Below are 16,704 nucleotides of genomic sequence, written 5' to 3'. Positions count from 1 at the left end.
TCCACCACAGGTGGGGCGTACGCCCCACCTGTGGTGGAGGCATATTCTTCACATGCCCGACAACGAAAATTTGATTTTTAAAAAATAATTCGATTTTACTTACAACAATCGTAAATAAAACATATTTTTGAATAAAATTACGTATCATTAGTCATTTCCCATGTTTTTTCTTTATCAAATTAGTCCGAATTAGATTTTAGAGAGTTTTGTGTTTTTTGTGTTTTTGAGAGGATTTGAAAGTTTGAGAAGATGAGTGAATTTATTGAAAGGGCAATTTTGTCTTTTCACGGGGATAGGGGTGGGAAATGGTGGCTAGGTTTAGTAATCCACTTTATATATCTAAGGTGCCGTTTGGTTTGCGGAATAGAATGGAATGGAATAGAATGGTTATTCCAAAGGAATAGAATAGTAAAGAATGGAATAGAAATTCTTAGGAATTACTATTCATATGTTTGATTGGTGGAATAAGGTAGAATGGAATAGATAATTTTTTTTATTAAAAAGACAATATTATCCTCAAATGTAATTTCTTATTTATTTTAAAATTTTAATTTTTTACTATAAATTGTTCAAATATTTAATATATATTATTTTAAAAAATATATAAAAAATAGAAAAATGGGAAACACGAAAGACGAAAAAAACAAAAAATACATTAAAAACGAAAAAACAATAAGAACATGAAAACAAAAAAATTTTAAAAACACGAAAAAATAGAGGTAAAAAAACAAAATGTAAAAGCGCAAAAAAAAACATTAAAAACACAAAAACCAAAGAAAAAAATGAGATAAAAGTGGAAAAGGGTGAAAACGCGAAAACATATAAACGTGTTAACACAAAAAAAAACACACACGCAAAATATGAAAAAACACAAAAAATGTGCAAACCGTAAAAAACACAAAAACATGAAAAAAGTGGAAAACACGAAAATGTGAAAAAAAAAATGAAAAACGTGAAAAAATGTTAAAAACACGAAAAATGCGTTTGTAACATTTTTTTTATGTTTTTCCGTGTTTTCCAAGTTTTCTTGTTTTTTCCGTTTGTTCACGTTTTGTCATGTTATTGTGTTTTATTTTGCATTTTTTCGATTTTTCACGTTTTAGTTTTTCGGTTTTTCCCCTTTTTGTTTTTTTTTCGCGTTTTTGTATTTTTCGTATTTGTTACTTTTTCGTGTTATTCACGTTTTTCCATGTTTTTCGTATTTTTTCATATTTTTTGTTTTTAACGTTTTCGTGTTTTGTTTGCGTTTTTCGCATTTTCATGTTTTTCACATATTGTCACGTTTTTGTGTTTTAGCATTTTTCGTATTTTTTCGCATTTTCGTGTTTTTATTTTTCACGTTTTTTAATATTTCGTGTTTTGTCACTTTTTCGCGCTATTCCTATTTTGTGTTTTTCATGTTTTTGCTTTTTTTTGCGTCTTCGTGTTTTTCGCATTTGTTCACGTTTTCACGTTTTCATGTTTTTCGCGTTTTTTATTTTTTGCATATTCTCGTGTTTGTAACATTTTCACATTTTTCGTGTTTCATATTTTTTTCGTATTTTTACATTTTTTAACGTTTTCGTCATTTTTCCATATTTCTCGTTTTATATGATATAATTATGGATTGATCAAAATTTATAAGATTTGGAAAAGTGATTAGAGAGAAGATTGAGGATTTAATGGAGGATAATTTTGTAAATTACAAAAATATAATATTAGGAATAGGCTATTCCTAACCTAAATTGAAGAATAGCTATTCCATGAAATCAAGGAATAGGGATTCCATGGAATAGCTATTCCATAAAAAAAATCAACCAAAGGTGGGAATAGCTATTCTTTAGGAATAGGCTATTCTATTCACCCTCTATTCCGCGAACCAAACGAGCCCTAAGGTGCCGTTTGGTTCGCGGAATAGAATGGAATGGAATAGAATGGTTATTCCAAAGAAATAGAATAGCAAAGAATGGAATAGAAATTCTTAGGAATTACTATTCCCATGTTTGGTTGGTGGAATAAGGTAGAATGGAATAGATAATTTTTTTATTAAAAAGACAATATTATCCTCAAATGTAATTTCTTATTTCTTTTAAAATTTTAATTTTTTACTATAAATTGTTCAAATATTTAATATATATTATTTAAAAAAATATATAAAAAAATAGAAAAATGGGAAACATGAAAGACGGAAAAAACACGAAAAATACATTAAAAACGAAAAAATAATAAGAACATGAAAACGGAAAAATTGTAAAAACACGAAAAAAGAGAGGTAAAAAAACAAAATGTAAAAGCGCAAAAAGAAACATTAAAAACACAAAAACATAAGAAAAAATGAGATAAAAGTGGAAAAGGGTGAAAACGCGAAAACATATAAACGTGTTAACACAAAAAAAAAAAACACACACGCAAAATATGAAAAAACACAAAAAATGTGCAAACCGTAAAAAACACAAAAACATGAAAAAAGTGGAAAACACGAAAATGTGAAAAAAATGAAAAACGTGAAAAAATCGAAAAACACGAAAACATGAAAAAGTGTTAAAAACAAAAAAAATGCGTTTATAACGTTTTTTTTATGTTTTTTCATGTTTCCCAAGTTTTCTTGTTTTTTCCGTTTGTTCACGTTTTGTCGTGTTATTGTGTTTTATTTTGCATTTTTTCGATTTTTCACGTTTTAGTTTTTCGGTTTTTCCCCTTTTTGTTTTTTTTTTCGCGTTTTTGTATTTTTCGTATTTTGTTACTTTTTCGTGTTATTCACGTTTTTCCATGTTTTTCCGTATTTTTTCATATTTTTGTGCTTTGTTTGCGTTTTTCGCATTTTCATGTTTTTCACATATTGTCACGTTTTAGTGTTTTAGCATTTTTCGTATTTTTTTTGCATTTTCGTGTTTTTATTTTTCACGTTTTTTAATATTTCGTGTTTTGTCACTTTTTCGCGCTATTCCTATTTTGTGTTTTTCGTGTGTTTGCTTTTTTTTGCGTCTTCGTGTTTTTCGCATTTGTTCACGTTTTTATGTTTTTCGCGTTTTTTATTTTTTGCATATTCTCGTGTTTGTAACATTTTCACATTTTTCGTGTTTCATATTTTTCGTATTTTTACATTTTTTAACGTTTTCGTCATTTTTCCATATTTCACGTTTTATATGATATAATTATGGATTGACCAAAATTTATAAGATTTGGGGAAGTGATTAGAGAGAAGATTGATGATTTAATGGAAGATAATTTTGTAAATTATAAAAATATAATATTAGGAATAGGCTATTCCTAACCTAAATTGAAGAATAGCTATTCCATGAAATCAAGGAATAGGTTTGGTTCGCGGAATAGATGGGGAATAGAATAGCCTATTCCTAAAGAATAGCTATTCACACCTTTGGTTGATTTTTTTTTTTATGGAATAGCTATTCCATGGAATCCCTATTCCTTGATTTCATGGAATAGCTATTCTTCAATTTAGGTTGGGAATAGCCTATTCCTAATATTATATTTTTATAATTTACAAAATTATCCTCTATTAAATCATCAATCTTCTCTCTAATCACTTTCCCAAATCTTATAAATTTTGGTCAATCTATAATTATATCATATAAAACGTGAAATATGAAAAAATGACGAAAACGTTAAAAAATGTAAAAATACGAAAAATATGAAACACGAAAAATATGAAAATGTTGCAAACACGAGAATATGCAAAAAATAAAATACGCGAAAAACATGAAAACGTGAACAAATGCGAAAAACACGAAGACGCAAAAAAAAAGCAAACACACGAAAAACACAAAATAGGAATAGTGCGAAAAAGTGACAAAACACGAAATATTAAAAAACGTGAAAAATAAAAACACGAAAAATGCTAAAACACAAAAACGTGACAATATGTGAAAAACATGAAAATGCGAAAAACGCAAACAAAACACGAAAACGTTAAAAACAAAAAAATATGAAAAAATATGAAAAACATGGAAAAACGTGAATAACACGAAAAAGTAACAAAATATGAAAAATACAAAAACGTGAAAAAAAACAAAAAGGGGAAAAACCGAAAAACTAAAACGTGAAAAATCGAAAAAATGCAAAATAAAACACAATAACATGACAAAACGTGAAAAATACGAAAACGTTAACAAACGGAAAAAACAAGAAAACTTGGGAAACACGAAAAAACATAAAAAACGTTACAAACGCATTTTTCGTGTTTTTAACACTTTTTCATGTTTTCGTGTTTTTCACGTTTTTCATTTTTTTTCACATTTTCGTGTTTTCCACTTTTTTCATGTTTTTGTGTTTTTTACGGTTTGCATATTTTTTGTGTTTTTTCATATTTTGCGTGTGTGTTTTTTTTTTTGTGTTAACACGTTTATATGTTTTCGCGCTTTCACCTTTTTCCACTTTTATCTCATTTTTTTCTTTTGTTTTTGTGTTTTTAATGTTTTTTTTTGCGCTTTTACATTTTGTTTTTTTACCTCTCTTTTTTCGTGTTTTTACAATTTTTCCGTTTTCATGTTCTTATTGTTTTTTCGTTTTTAATGTATTTTTCGTGTTTTTTTCGTCTTTCGTCTTTCGTCTTTCGTGTTTCCCATTTTTCTATTTTTTATATATTTTTTAAAATAATATATATTAAATATTTGAACAATTTATAGTAAAAAATTAAAATTTTAAAATAAATAAGAAATTACATTTAAGGATTATATTGTCTTTTTAATAAAAAAATTATCTATTCCATTATACCTTATTCCACCAACCAAACATAGGAATAGTAATTCCTAAGAATTTCTATTCCATTCTTTGCTATTCTATTCCTTTGGAATAACCATTCTATTCCATTCCATTCTATTCCGCGAACCAAACGACACCTTTAATATATATTATTTTAAAAAATATATAAAAAATAGAAAAATGGGAAACACGAAAGACGAAAAAAACATGAAAAATACATTAAAAACGAAAAAACAATAAGAACATGAAAACGGAAAAATTGTAAAAACACGAAAAAAGAGAGGTAAAAAACAAAAACAAAAGAAAAAAATGAGATAAAAGTGGAAAAGGGTGAAAACGCGAAAACATATAAACGTGTTAACACAAAAAAAAAACACACCCAAAATATGAAAAAACACAAAAAAATGTGCAAACCGTAAAAAACACAAAAACATGAAAAAAGTGGAAAACACGAAAATGTGAAAAAAAATGAAAAACGTGAAAAAATCGAAAAACACGAAAACATGAAAAAGTGTTAAAAACGCGAAAAATGCGTTTGTAACGTTTTTTTTATGTTTTTCCGTGTTTCCCAAGTTTTCTTGTTTTTTCCGTTTGTTCACGTTATCGTATTTTTCACGTTTTGTCATGTTATTGTGTTTTATTTTGCATTTTTTCGATTTTTCACGTTTTAGTTTTTCGGTTTTTCCCCTTTTTGTTTTTTTTTCGCGTTTTTGTATTTTGTTACTTTTTCGTGTTATTCACGTTTTTCCATGTTTTTCGTATTTTTTCATATTTTTTTGTTTTTAACGTTTTCGTGTTTTGTTTGCGTTTTTCGCATTTTCATGTTTTTCACATATTGTCACGTTTTTGTGTTTTAGCATTTTTCGTATTTTTTCGCATTTTCGTGTTTTTATTTTTCACGTTTTTTAATATTTCGTGTTTTGTCACTTTTTCGCGCTATTCCTATTTTGTGTTTTTCGTGTGTTTGCTTTTTTTTGCGTCTTCGTGTTTTTCGCATTTGTTCACGTTTTCATGTTTTTCGCGTATTTTATTTTTTGCATATTCTCGTGTTTGTAACATTTTCACATTTTTCGTGTTTCATATTTTTCGTATTTTTACATTTTTTAACATTTTCGTCATTTTTCCATTTTTCACGTTTTATATGATATAAATTATGGATTGACCAAAATTTATAAGCTTTGGGAAAGTGATTAGAGAGAAGATTGAGGATTTAATGGAGGATAATTTTGTAAATTATAAAAATATAATATTAGGAATAAGCTATTTCTAACCTAAATTGAAGAATAACTATTCCATGAAATCAAGGAATAGGGATTCCATGGAATAACTATTCCATAAAAAAAAAATAAAGGAATAGGCTATTCTATTCCCCCTCTATTCCACCTAAGGGTTATAAAAAGTTCAAAATTTGGTGAGCCCTAAATGCAATTTACCCATAATTTTGGAATAACAAAAAACCCCTAATATGGTATACTCTTGGGTACAAAATACGTATACCGTTCTCTCTCTCTCTTGTATTATTTCTTTTCTTTTATTATTTTCTGTTTCTATCTCTTCAAATAATAAATGAACAAAAACCCTAATTAGTGATCTTCTCTTTTTCTCTCTCCAAACTTTAAAGAAGTTTGCTCTCTCGCCCTAATCTCGCGTTTCCATGGCCGCGGCTCGGGAGCGGAATGACAATCCCTACGAAGACGGTGGGGGTTTCGGAAAATTTCGTAAGCGACCGTCTCGAAAGGTCCATAGTACGCCGTACGATCGCCCGCCGACCGCCGTTCGAAACCCTATTATTGCTGCTACCACCAACGGTTGGTTGTCGAAGCTGGTGGATCCGGCACAGAGGCTCATTACTTCCGGCGCTCATAAGCTTTTTGCTTCCGTTTTTCGAAAACGGCTACCTCCACCTCCTCCACCCCAGCCGCCGGAGACAGGTTCAGTTCGTTAAACTTTTTCTGATTTTTTTTTCTAGTTTTTATGTTCATATTATAAGTAGTGTTTCTTCTTTATTGTTATTATTATTTAAATATTCTCTTCTGAATCGGATTTTGGGTTTTGGTCTTGTTGGCTACGTATATTGTTGTTGTTATTATTATTATTATTATTATTATTATTATTATTATTTTCTCTTTCATCTTAGTTGGAGGTTTTAATTAAGTGACTTGGGTTTTCATTCACTGAATTTTTGGGATTTGCGGATTTTTACTCATCTATAAAGAAATGTCGTGGAGGAAAAGAAGTTTTCCCTAATTCCAAATGCGAGACTTGATTTCCAGTTGGCCGTGCTTGGTTTTGGTTTCTACTCCATAGTTTATTTCACTGCTTATTCTGCTTGTGCATGTTTTCGTATTAAAGGTTAATGAAAGTTATCTTCTATTTCAGCTAATTGCTTGGGTAGTCTAATGTGCTTCCAATTATCTATGTAGTCCAGCGTGTTCTAAGTGGAAAATTAATCTCCTAACCCAGTTTTGCCTGTAACCTTTTTTCCCCCTGGACAGGCGCAAATGTGGGTGCATCTAATAGTCAGCAAGAAGAAGTTCTAATAGTAAGTCTGAATAGTTTTCTACTTCCTTTTAGCCCAATATCTATATCATACACCAACCATTTTGGTATGATGAAATATTTGCTTGCTAATGTGTTCAGTTCTGTTGATAATTGACTCAATTTATTATAATGAATTTTTGAAAAGTGTTGCTATGATGAATGCCCATTTTTTTTAAGTTTCTATGTCCCTAGATGTAGTAGTTTGTAAGAGTAAAAATCCAGTTCATGCATATTGGTGTTCATGGAATAAAAAATTATCATTTAAGTTTTTGTTTTGTTTTGAGTTCCTTTTCATTTCATGGATGGAAAGTTCAAATTTGTGTAACCTTGATCTGATTTTTAGCGAGTCTCAGTGAGGGTATATTCCTGATTGGAATGGTAGAACATGGGAGGTTTGGTTCCTTTTCTACAAATTCAACGATATTATGCATTTCCTTTCTTATTTTAGTATATGACAATTATGGTCAGACCATTAAACTGCTTGGAATAGATGTGATTAAAACACTGTAATTGGAACTGGATGATGAAATTTGCTTAGGAAGGTATCTTTATGTCCTGAGTTTTAGCTACTGTTTTTGTTATATGACGGTTTCTCAAATTATGTTATTCAGATTTGTGGAAACATTCTAAGTAATTTCATATATTTGCAATTAAGATTTTATAGTTTTTCCATATAGTTCGATGCTGGACTTTGACCTTCTTTTGTTGCTTGCTAATTTTTTTGTAAAGTATTTATTCTATGGGATACAAGAGTCAGCAGTCTATGAATATTTTGTTTCTCAAGTTATGTTATTCGGATTTGTGGAAACATTCTTACTAATTTCATATATCTGCAACTGCAATTGTTATCTTATAATTTTTCCATATAGTCTTATGCTGGTTGAATTTGACTTGCATGTACTCTTGCAATTTTTTTTACAGGATTCAAGTGGAATACAAGAATCAGCAGTCAATAAAATTGATTATCCAGCTAGTAGTTCTGACACTGGTGGGCTCACTGAGCTGGAGCTTATACTGAAGCAGAAAACGTTTACCAAGTGAGTCACCATAGGAAATATGTTTAATGGTTTTGAACCGATATTACTTGTCTACAATCAACTGCAATCACATTAGAAAGATTCTGTTTTTAAAACTCTGGTTTTCATGCAAAAATTACGATATGTGTATTATATGTGGGATGTGGCATTTATCTGGTTTTGCTAGGAACAAATTTTGGTTACACTTTGCTGATAACCTGAGTTCAGGCGTGTTTATTTGATTGGGCATGGACCCATTGCAGTAAATATGTAAATTTGGTTGAACATACATACCCTGAATCTGCTTCACTTTTAAGCAGGTGTTGCATAGCAACCAAAACCTCTGTCCGAGTCTTAACCAGCTGGATCAAGCTGACATGGCTGGAAATTTTTTAGGCCTGTGGATGAGTCTCTTTATAATGCATATTGCCTTAGAGTCTTAGACTCATCAGGTTACCATTTTGTTTGATTTTATATGTGATCTTTTGCATGTAACTTTACCCACATGGACATGGCTAATTGGCTCTTGATTGTTGGTAAAGCTCATGCTGCTTTTTCCTTATTATTTTATTTTATTTGCACTGAACGTGTGAGGGAGCATAAATTGCAACCATTATGATACCATATGTTGTCATATGCTGCTTTCTTGGGTTAATTTATAAAATGTTCTTGTAGCATGATCTCGTGGAGGTTGCGGAAATAACATGTATTCTGATTACCGTGCAGATCGGAAATTGGCCGGTTGACAGCTCTACTGCATTCAAGAAATGTTGACCTATCTCTTGGGAATCAAGAACAAAATTTTGAAGTGATCCCATCAAAACCGGTGTTACCCCCCAAAAGGAAGGAGGTTCAAGTGAGACCAGTTAAAGATAATGGACCTGACCGCTATGACATTTCTACTCCCATTGCTAGTCCAAGTGTATGAAAATCTGCACGTGCTTCAATTTTATGGGGTTATTTATTTTTGGCTTAATACATCAGTTGTCCCCTGAACTTGTCCAAAAAGGTTGATTGGCTCCCTGAACTTACATGGTGTCTCATTAGCCCCCTAAACTTGCTTAAAGTGTCACGATTAAGTCCCTAAATCTATAAAAACGCCATAAAAATGTACAAAATAAAAAGTTAATTTGTTTTAAGGACTTAAAATCACGAATTATGCCTTCACTTTTTAAGTTTTGAATTTTTTTAGGGATTTAGACAAATTGCAATGTAGGTCACTTTAAACAAGTTCAGGGGGCAAATGGATCACTATAAGCAAGTTAAGGGGGCCAATAGGTCATTTTAAGCAAGTTGAGGGGGCTAACGAGACACTATGTAAGTTCAAGGGGCCAATCAATCTTTTTGGATAAGTTTAGGGGGCCTTCAATGTATTAAGCCTTTATTTTTCATTGGCATATGCCATCTTTGAGTATTTGCATTTGCTTGGATTTTTGGGCATATATATCAATGGAAATGTTACACTGTGGCTCCTGTTTCACATTAGTTGCTAAAATGTCTTCAGGTCCTTGATGAGGATGTTGCTACACCTGCAGAGCTTGCAAAAGCTTACATGGGTAGCAGGCCCTCGAAGGTATCTCCACCAGTGCTAGGTTTCCGTAGTCGTGCTGTAGAGGAGGATTCGATTGCACAGATCAATCGGCCACTTCCTTTGAAGTCGCCAATCTTGTCAGTTGTGCCAAGATCTTCAGTTCGTGGTGTATCTATGGAGAATGGTTTTGTGACGCCAAGATCTCGAGGCCGATCTGCTATATACAACATGGCTCGAACACCATATTCCAGACTTCACTCGACCTCTACCCTCCAGGTTGTTATGCTATAATGTTCCGTTTATATTGAATTGTGATTTTGACTTTTGACTTACATGAGTTCTCCTCATTTCCTAGGGCACTGGATCTGAAATTGATGTTTTCGGCGCACCATCATCATCTCAAAGCATGTGGGAGAATGGGAGATTCTCTGCCTCTAAACAAGGAGTATGAGAATTAAAAGTTATTCATTGTATTTCCAAATTTCATTTTCAACTTACAGGAGATTATATTGTAATCTTTTTTGGCACAGGCTTTAAAGAGGAGGAGTTCAGTTTTTGATAATGATATAGGATCTGTTGGTCCTATTCGTAGAATTCGCCAGAAATCTAATTTGTTGCCTTCATCTGGAATACGTTCTATCCGTGGGATTACCATTGCTTCAGATGCTGCAAAACATCCATCCTCATCTCAGAAGGAAGCTTCAAGGAGGGAAACATTAACAGAAAATGTGGATAATATGACACATCGCTCTGGTACTTCATCTGTCCCCTCAAAGTCCAGTGAGGTGGCTTCCCAAATATTGCAGCAACTGGATGTGTTAGTCCCATCAAGGGACAAATCACCTTCTAAGTTGTCACCATCCATGCTACGTGGACAGGCTCTTAGAAGCCTGGACAATGTAGAATCTTCAAAGTTTCTGGAGACTGTTCAAGATAATAAATTGGATGCCAAACATGGTGGTTCATTACCTGACACACAAAAATCTGTCTTCCAAAAGGAAGATAAGATTCAAGGAAATGGTACAGCGAAGCCCCTTGCCACTTATACCAAGTCAGCTTCTTCATTAAATGGTGTAGAACCAACAAATTTATTGAAAAAAAAAGCATCTGATGTCAAATCTACATATGCTCCTGGCTTTAATAATGTTGTCCAAACATCTCCACAGAAGAAACGTGCTTTCCAGATGAGTGCGCATGAGGTATAGAGTTTCCATCCTCACTATTTTGTACACCTAATTTTCTGTACTTCGATTATTGTTCTTGAAATATATTAGACATCAAAGTTGAAATCTTTTAGATTTTGTTACACAGCTCAACCTTTTTATGACCTATGCACATCAAATGCAGCTTAGAAGCTTCTTTTATTGCTTTTTATTTGTTTAAATCATTCTATAACAAATATTACTTTCATTTTTAGCCGCTATAACAATATTTCCAAAAATATCACTTTCTACTTCTATCTTCTGTTTCTCCTCCAATTTTTTCCTTAGAAGCAACCAATTTGGATTTGTTTTATGATCTCTTGGATTAAATATTTTCTCTTATGTTTGTAATTTTAACTTATTTAGCCCATATAGTTGATGTTTTAAAATGAAAAGTGGCTATTAGTATTTGCAAATGAATCTGTTGGCCGTTGCAAAGCCAAGCCAATGTAGAAGAGTTCCTTAGTGGAATTTTAAAAATTCTGGTTTTGTTGTTTCCTTTATCATAATATCACGTAAATGGCGTTTATGCTCTTCCATAGGATTTTTTGGAGCTTGATGATGATGACCATGCTGACAAGACTCCATCTGCTACATTGTCTACGGAGAAAGAGAAGGTGGTTGGTTCTGTTGCTCAAAATAAGGCCAGCTCTGCTGATGCCTCTGTATTGGTGAAGGCTGCAGCTTTTCCAGAAGGGAAAAATCAATTAATTTCAATGTTGAACCAAAAATCTCCTGGAGCTTCTGATAGATTTACAATTCCTGACAAGAACACTGCATTTACAGTTGCAGCTGCATCTTTGTCTGGTGTAAGCAGCCAGCAGACCGTTGTAGAAAACCAAGCAGCTCTAACATCTATGAAAACTTCACCACCCAAGGAACCAAATGCTCCTATTTTTAGCTTTGAGAAGAAAGCTGTTTCACCGAAGGAACCAAATGGTTTTCCTTCTACTTTTGATTTCAATTCTAAAGCTTCAGTTCCAGTGTCGACTTTGCCTTTAGTGACTGGACCTATGGCTACTACATTTGGCATAACTTCAGACAATAAATCAAATAACTCGAGCAGGTTTGTCAATCTTTTACTACTGCAGCTTGATATTTATGGTCTTGATTATATCATGGTAAGTTATATGTGAACATGCACAAACTACTTGGCATAGTTATTTGTTAAGGTAAGACCATTGCTAACAATGTCATTGTTTATAAAGAAACAATAATATTGAAAAAAAGCCTTTTGTTGCATGGAGACTTGAATCCTAGTATTAGGTTGATGCAGTAGGGGATGCTAATTTAAGGAAATCCTCTTTCAAGATCATGGATTTGCAGCCCTCTTTTTATTATTATTGTCTAGGTCTTTCCAAAGTTTTTGAAAGTTGGCAGATTACCTGCCATTTTTTTTATTATGTCTGTAGGGAAGTGTCATTATGATTGTTTAAGAGGAATTTATCATTATGATTGTTTAAGAGGAATTTAATGCTATAAGTGAGGTATATAACCATATTACTTATGTAGCTATTAATAAGATATATACAACTACAAATTATATCTTCAGAATCCTGGGAAGAAGATAGAGCTCAGCAAATTATTTTTGGTTCTACTTTAGAAATCATTACATCTGCGAATTATTTTATGTTACTGTATTAGATAGTTCTGGTAGGAGAGATGAGCCATTTGATACTTAGTATATTAGTGTATTTTACTTGATGATGTAGAAGTCTTAATGTTTTAGGCAAAGATTTTAGTACTATTTCTGTTAAATATTGTATTATTATGAGTAGAGATGCTTTTATGGTTTAAATGTTATCTGATGGTGAATTAGATAAGAAAGTTTTAATTATGGCATTATACTTTAAGTGCTCGGAGTATTGAAATGAAAGGTCACTCACCATGCAGCTGTCCAGTTCTTTTTGCAGTGATTTATTGTAGTGCAAAGTTAAACAAATAAATATGTTATTGCTTACAACATAACCTTAACCCACATTATTTGTGGTTGCCTTGAATTTGTTCTCGTCAATTTGTCAATAATGGAACCTAGGATCATTTAAGTAGAGCAATACTGGTGTCATGTGTCATGAGTATATTGATGACGTACTAAATGCGTATTTTTTTATGTTATATCTTTTTCAAGTGTCAACTTGTCCCTTTTGATGAGTGTTCTTTTCCCATCTCTTGATTGATTGTTCTTGGGGTATCCTTGGCATGTAATCTTATGAGCTTTCCTTGTGTAATATGCAGCTTGGGCTTTAATGCTTTCAATGCAACAAAGCCTATGTCAGAAGAACCTGAATCAGATAAAGCTGATGTTAGGAACAATTTTAAGGCTGGTGTCTTCTTTAGCTCAGCTGAAACTGTGTCTTCTGGTGTGTCAACTTCATCACCTTCAACAACAAGTGTCTTTTTATTTAGTGGAACGCCTAGCAAAACTTCAGTTATGAATGGGGCTATTCCTACTCCCTCAGCATCTTTTGCTGACAAAGCTCTAGTTCCTAATTTTATTTCTAGCCAAAGTTCAATTGGCGGTGCTGCTGATGCTGTTGTTAGAAGTGATTCTAATGCTATTACAACCACAACTGCAAACAACAACGATAGTAGCAACCTCTCTATATCAACCTCGACACCTTCCTCTGTGTCTGGATCTGTTTTCAAATTTGTCTCCACTGTGGTACCATCTGCTTCCACCTTGTCAACATCAGCAACTACTGGTGTAGAATTGACAGAATCTAAAATGAAGCAAACAAGCTTTGACAATCTAATCAGTGCACCTTTTGGCAGTGCATTATCTCCAATTAGCAGCACTGGGGGCAGTATTTTCAGCAGTACATCATCTGCAATAAAGAGCACAGGAAGTAGCATTTTTGATGGTACATCTGCTGTTGCAAGCAGTTCAAATAGCTTTGGCATATCCGCATCTGTTGCAACCACAGCCGGCAATGGTATCTTTAGCTTCAATGCTGGAGGAATTACTCCCGCTGTCTCTACTCAATCTCAGGGTTTCAACCCTTTCGGCGCTGCTAGTGCTCAGGCATCTTCAGCTGTTTCTGTTTTTGCAACTTCAAGCGAGAGCATTCCCATTAAATTTGGCACATCTGCTTCAGCTCCGTCTTTTGGATTGACTGCAAATACGGCCGTTTCTTCTGGAAGTTCTTTATTTAGTTCTTCAACTTCTACAGATAAACTCTTCAGTGCTGGTGGTACTCCTGCAGCTAACCCTGTTGTCTCCACTACTAGTTCACCACCTGTGGGGTTCGGTTCTAGTAGCTTTCTAACACCAAATTTTGCTTCTGCCTTTAGTTCTTCATCGTCCTCTACCGGGTTTGCCTTTGCGGCTTCCTCTGCTTCAGGTGCTGCTACTGCTTCTACTAGTACCACGCCAATGATGTTTGGAACATCAGCTTCAGTTTTCAATTTTAGCTCACCTGCCACTGCTACACCATCACAACCTGCTTTTAGTAGTACTCCAAGTTCTCCCTACGGGTTTGGTTTGTCTGCTGGTAATAATGATCAAATGAACATGGAGGACAGCATGGCTGAGGACACCGTTCAGGCAACCACATCTACAGTTCCTGTATTTGGTCAACAACCAGTTACACCTCCATCATTTGTTTTTGGTTCTACAACTCCAGCCGGTGGGAATCAATTTGCTTCTACAGGTGCATCAGGAGTGAATCCTTTTCAATTTGGAGGCCAACAAAATGTAGCAGCACCGCAGAACCAGTCTCCATTCCAGGCATCTGGTAGTTTAGAGTTCAATGCTGGAGAGAGCTTCTCATTGGGTACTGGTGGTGGCGACAAGTCCAGTAGAAAGTTTGTCCGAGTGAGCAGAAAAAACCCGCGGAAAAAGTGAAAACATCCATCCGGCAGGCATCACAGGAAGCTCTTCTCTTGTTGGGTACTTGCAATTGCAAAATAATTATTACTAGGTGAGCTGGATCATAAGCAGCAATGCAAGTACCGCTTACCTTGAGATGATTTGGTGATACAGGTAAAAATCCACCCTTTGAGGATATGGTATGTGCTGATTCAGTTTGATATTTGTGAAATTCCTTGTTAGGGGGGGGGGGGGGGGGGGGTGGGGGTGGGGGTTGTAAGGCAGGCAGCGGTCTTGACAATTTTGTACCAGTTACCTTTTTTGCCCTTTCGAAAAAGAAAAAAGAAAAGGAAAGCAGGCATCTAAGAATATTTGTGGTGTACTTACTAGTGTTAGGTGATAGGATTTTATTTGCTAGTTTCCATGTTCTCTTGTACTTTTCTGAATGTGATGTAACATAAACAGAAATTGATGTGAATTTGCTCAACAGATATATATGTCTTACTTTTACTTTACAGTGCTTGTTTAGAACAATTTGTGAAACATCCGTTGGAGCCACCAATTCTAACAATTTTAATATCCCCAATTTTAGAGATGGTTCTTTAAAAATGAATTTAATTACATGTATCTATTTTTAATTATTTTTCTTTGAGAAGAAGAATGTGTTTATGGATATGTATGGTTTTTATAATATTAGTATTTAATATGTACTTTCTATATAATATAAATATATATATATATATATATATATAAAACAACAAAAATGGGTTAGTGTTTTGATTTGTTCAAAACTTGGTGGTTTTGGATTAATTTTTTTTTTTGTAACAATAGAATTTTATGTTAATATAATCCACTACTTTTTTATTCTTCTATATTTAAGTTATCTATTTTAGTTTAAACTCTTAGCAAATAACAACAGTTTTCAAAGGTTCACGTTTTCTACAAAAAATCGGGTTCTTCTCCTTTTCACTGAAACGTTTTATTTTAGCCATTTTCATTGATTTTGAGCAAGTTAGGAAGTAATTGATCTAACTCTTCAAACAACAAAAGGTAATTTACATTAGTTGTTTGTGTTGAAACACCTTTCCACATAATTTTGATTTGACAAAATTGTTTAAGTACAATTTAAAATACATATTCTAAACATACTAAGTTTAAATGCTTTGATTTATTCTACTAATGTGTTTGTTCAATGTTGAGTTAAAACTGTTATAAGACATAAGAATTAAAAGGCCCAAGCCCAATACGGAAGCCAAGTCCCAAGTCAAACAACTCAGTACAACTCGGTCCGCGTTTGTCAAAACGTTGTCGTTCTGGACAAAACGTAACTCAGCATGAGAAGGATCTAGAAGACCTTCGGGAACAACTTCAAGATGAAGCTGCTGAGTAGATTCGACAAACGTACAAGACAGCAGCTGGCGAAGGAGAACTTCCAGACAAAGTATTTCCCCTTTGGGCAAAGTTCAGACGACACAGTATGCTGTCCAGTTGACTTTACCATAAAAGGAGAGACAGTCTGCTGAGCTGACCGAGGACAGAAGATACACAATTCTGATTGGCCGAGAGCTCTGAGAAAGTCAGGATGACAACGACAGGTAGCCGTTTCCCTCCAACGGTTATTTCGAAATTCGAAATGACCGATGCCCAGACGTCTCTATAAATAGTGCCATCAGAAGCTTCACTCAACACATAACTTGATCAAGCCATTACGCTGACCAAATTTCTACACAAGTTCTGCAAGCAAAGAAGCAAAGCAAATCTTACACTACAATTCTTATATCTGTGTAAAAGTCTAGAGTGATTGTTTCAATCGTCTAAAGTGTCTTAGCAAATCTTTGTATAGGACAAAACACTTATCATTTCTAGAGATAGAAAGGAGAGGCTGAGTACTCGGTTTTAGTACTC

The 16,704-nt window shown here is 33.4% G+C and overlaps 1 protein-coding gene across 1 annotated transcript; it reads left to right on the top strand.

Annotated features, from left to right (window-relative positions):
- The first annotated feature begins 6,250 nt into the window (after positions 1-6,250).
- LOC136227015 (nuclear pore complex protein NUP1) lies at positions 6,251-15,314 on the top strand. Its single transcript, XM_066015744.1, has 9 exons — positions 6,251-6,632; positions 7,197-7,243; positions 8,164-8,279; positions 8,985-9,180; positions 9,763-10,065; positions 10,145-10,234; positions 10,320-10,988; positions 11,534-12,057; positions 13,227-15,314. Exons 1-9 carry the CDS (start codon positions 6,356-6,358, stop codon positions 14,833-14,835), a joined length of 3,831 nt encoding a protein of 1,276 aa, XP_065871816.1. The 5' UTR covers positions 6,251-6,355; the 3' UTR covers positions 14,836-15,314.
- Positions 15,315-16,704: the final 1,390 nt, after the last annotated feature.

This window comes from Euphorbia lathyris, chromosome 4 (assembly GCF_963576675.1).
Source record: "Euphorbia lathyris chromosome 4, ddEupLath1.1, whole genome shotgun sequence".
NCBI classification, from domain to species: Eukaryota; Viridiplantae; Streptophyta; class Magnoliopsida; order Malpighiales; family Euphorbiaceae; genus Euphorbia; species Euphorbia lathyris.
The sequence above is the reverse complement of the archived record's forward strand: the minus strand, read 5'-3'. Positions and strand labels throughout refer to the sequence as shown.

Excerpts from the sequence above, each read along its gene's own strand:
- LOC136227015 (XM_066015744.1), top strand. The coding sequence starts at position 6,356 with ATGGCCGCGGCTCGGGAGCGGAATGACAATCCCTACGAAGACGGTGGG. Across the intron at positions 7,244-8,163 it reads AGCAAGAAGAAGTTCTAATA|GATTCAAGTGGAATACAAGA; the intron begins GTAAGTCTGAAT and ends TTTTTTTTACAG. Across the intron at positions 12,058-13,226 it reads AAATCAAATAACTCGAGCAG|CTTGGGCTTTAATGCTTTCA; the intron begins GTTTGTCAATCT and ends TGTAATATGCAG.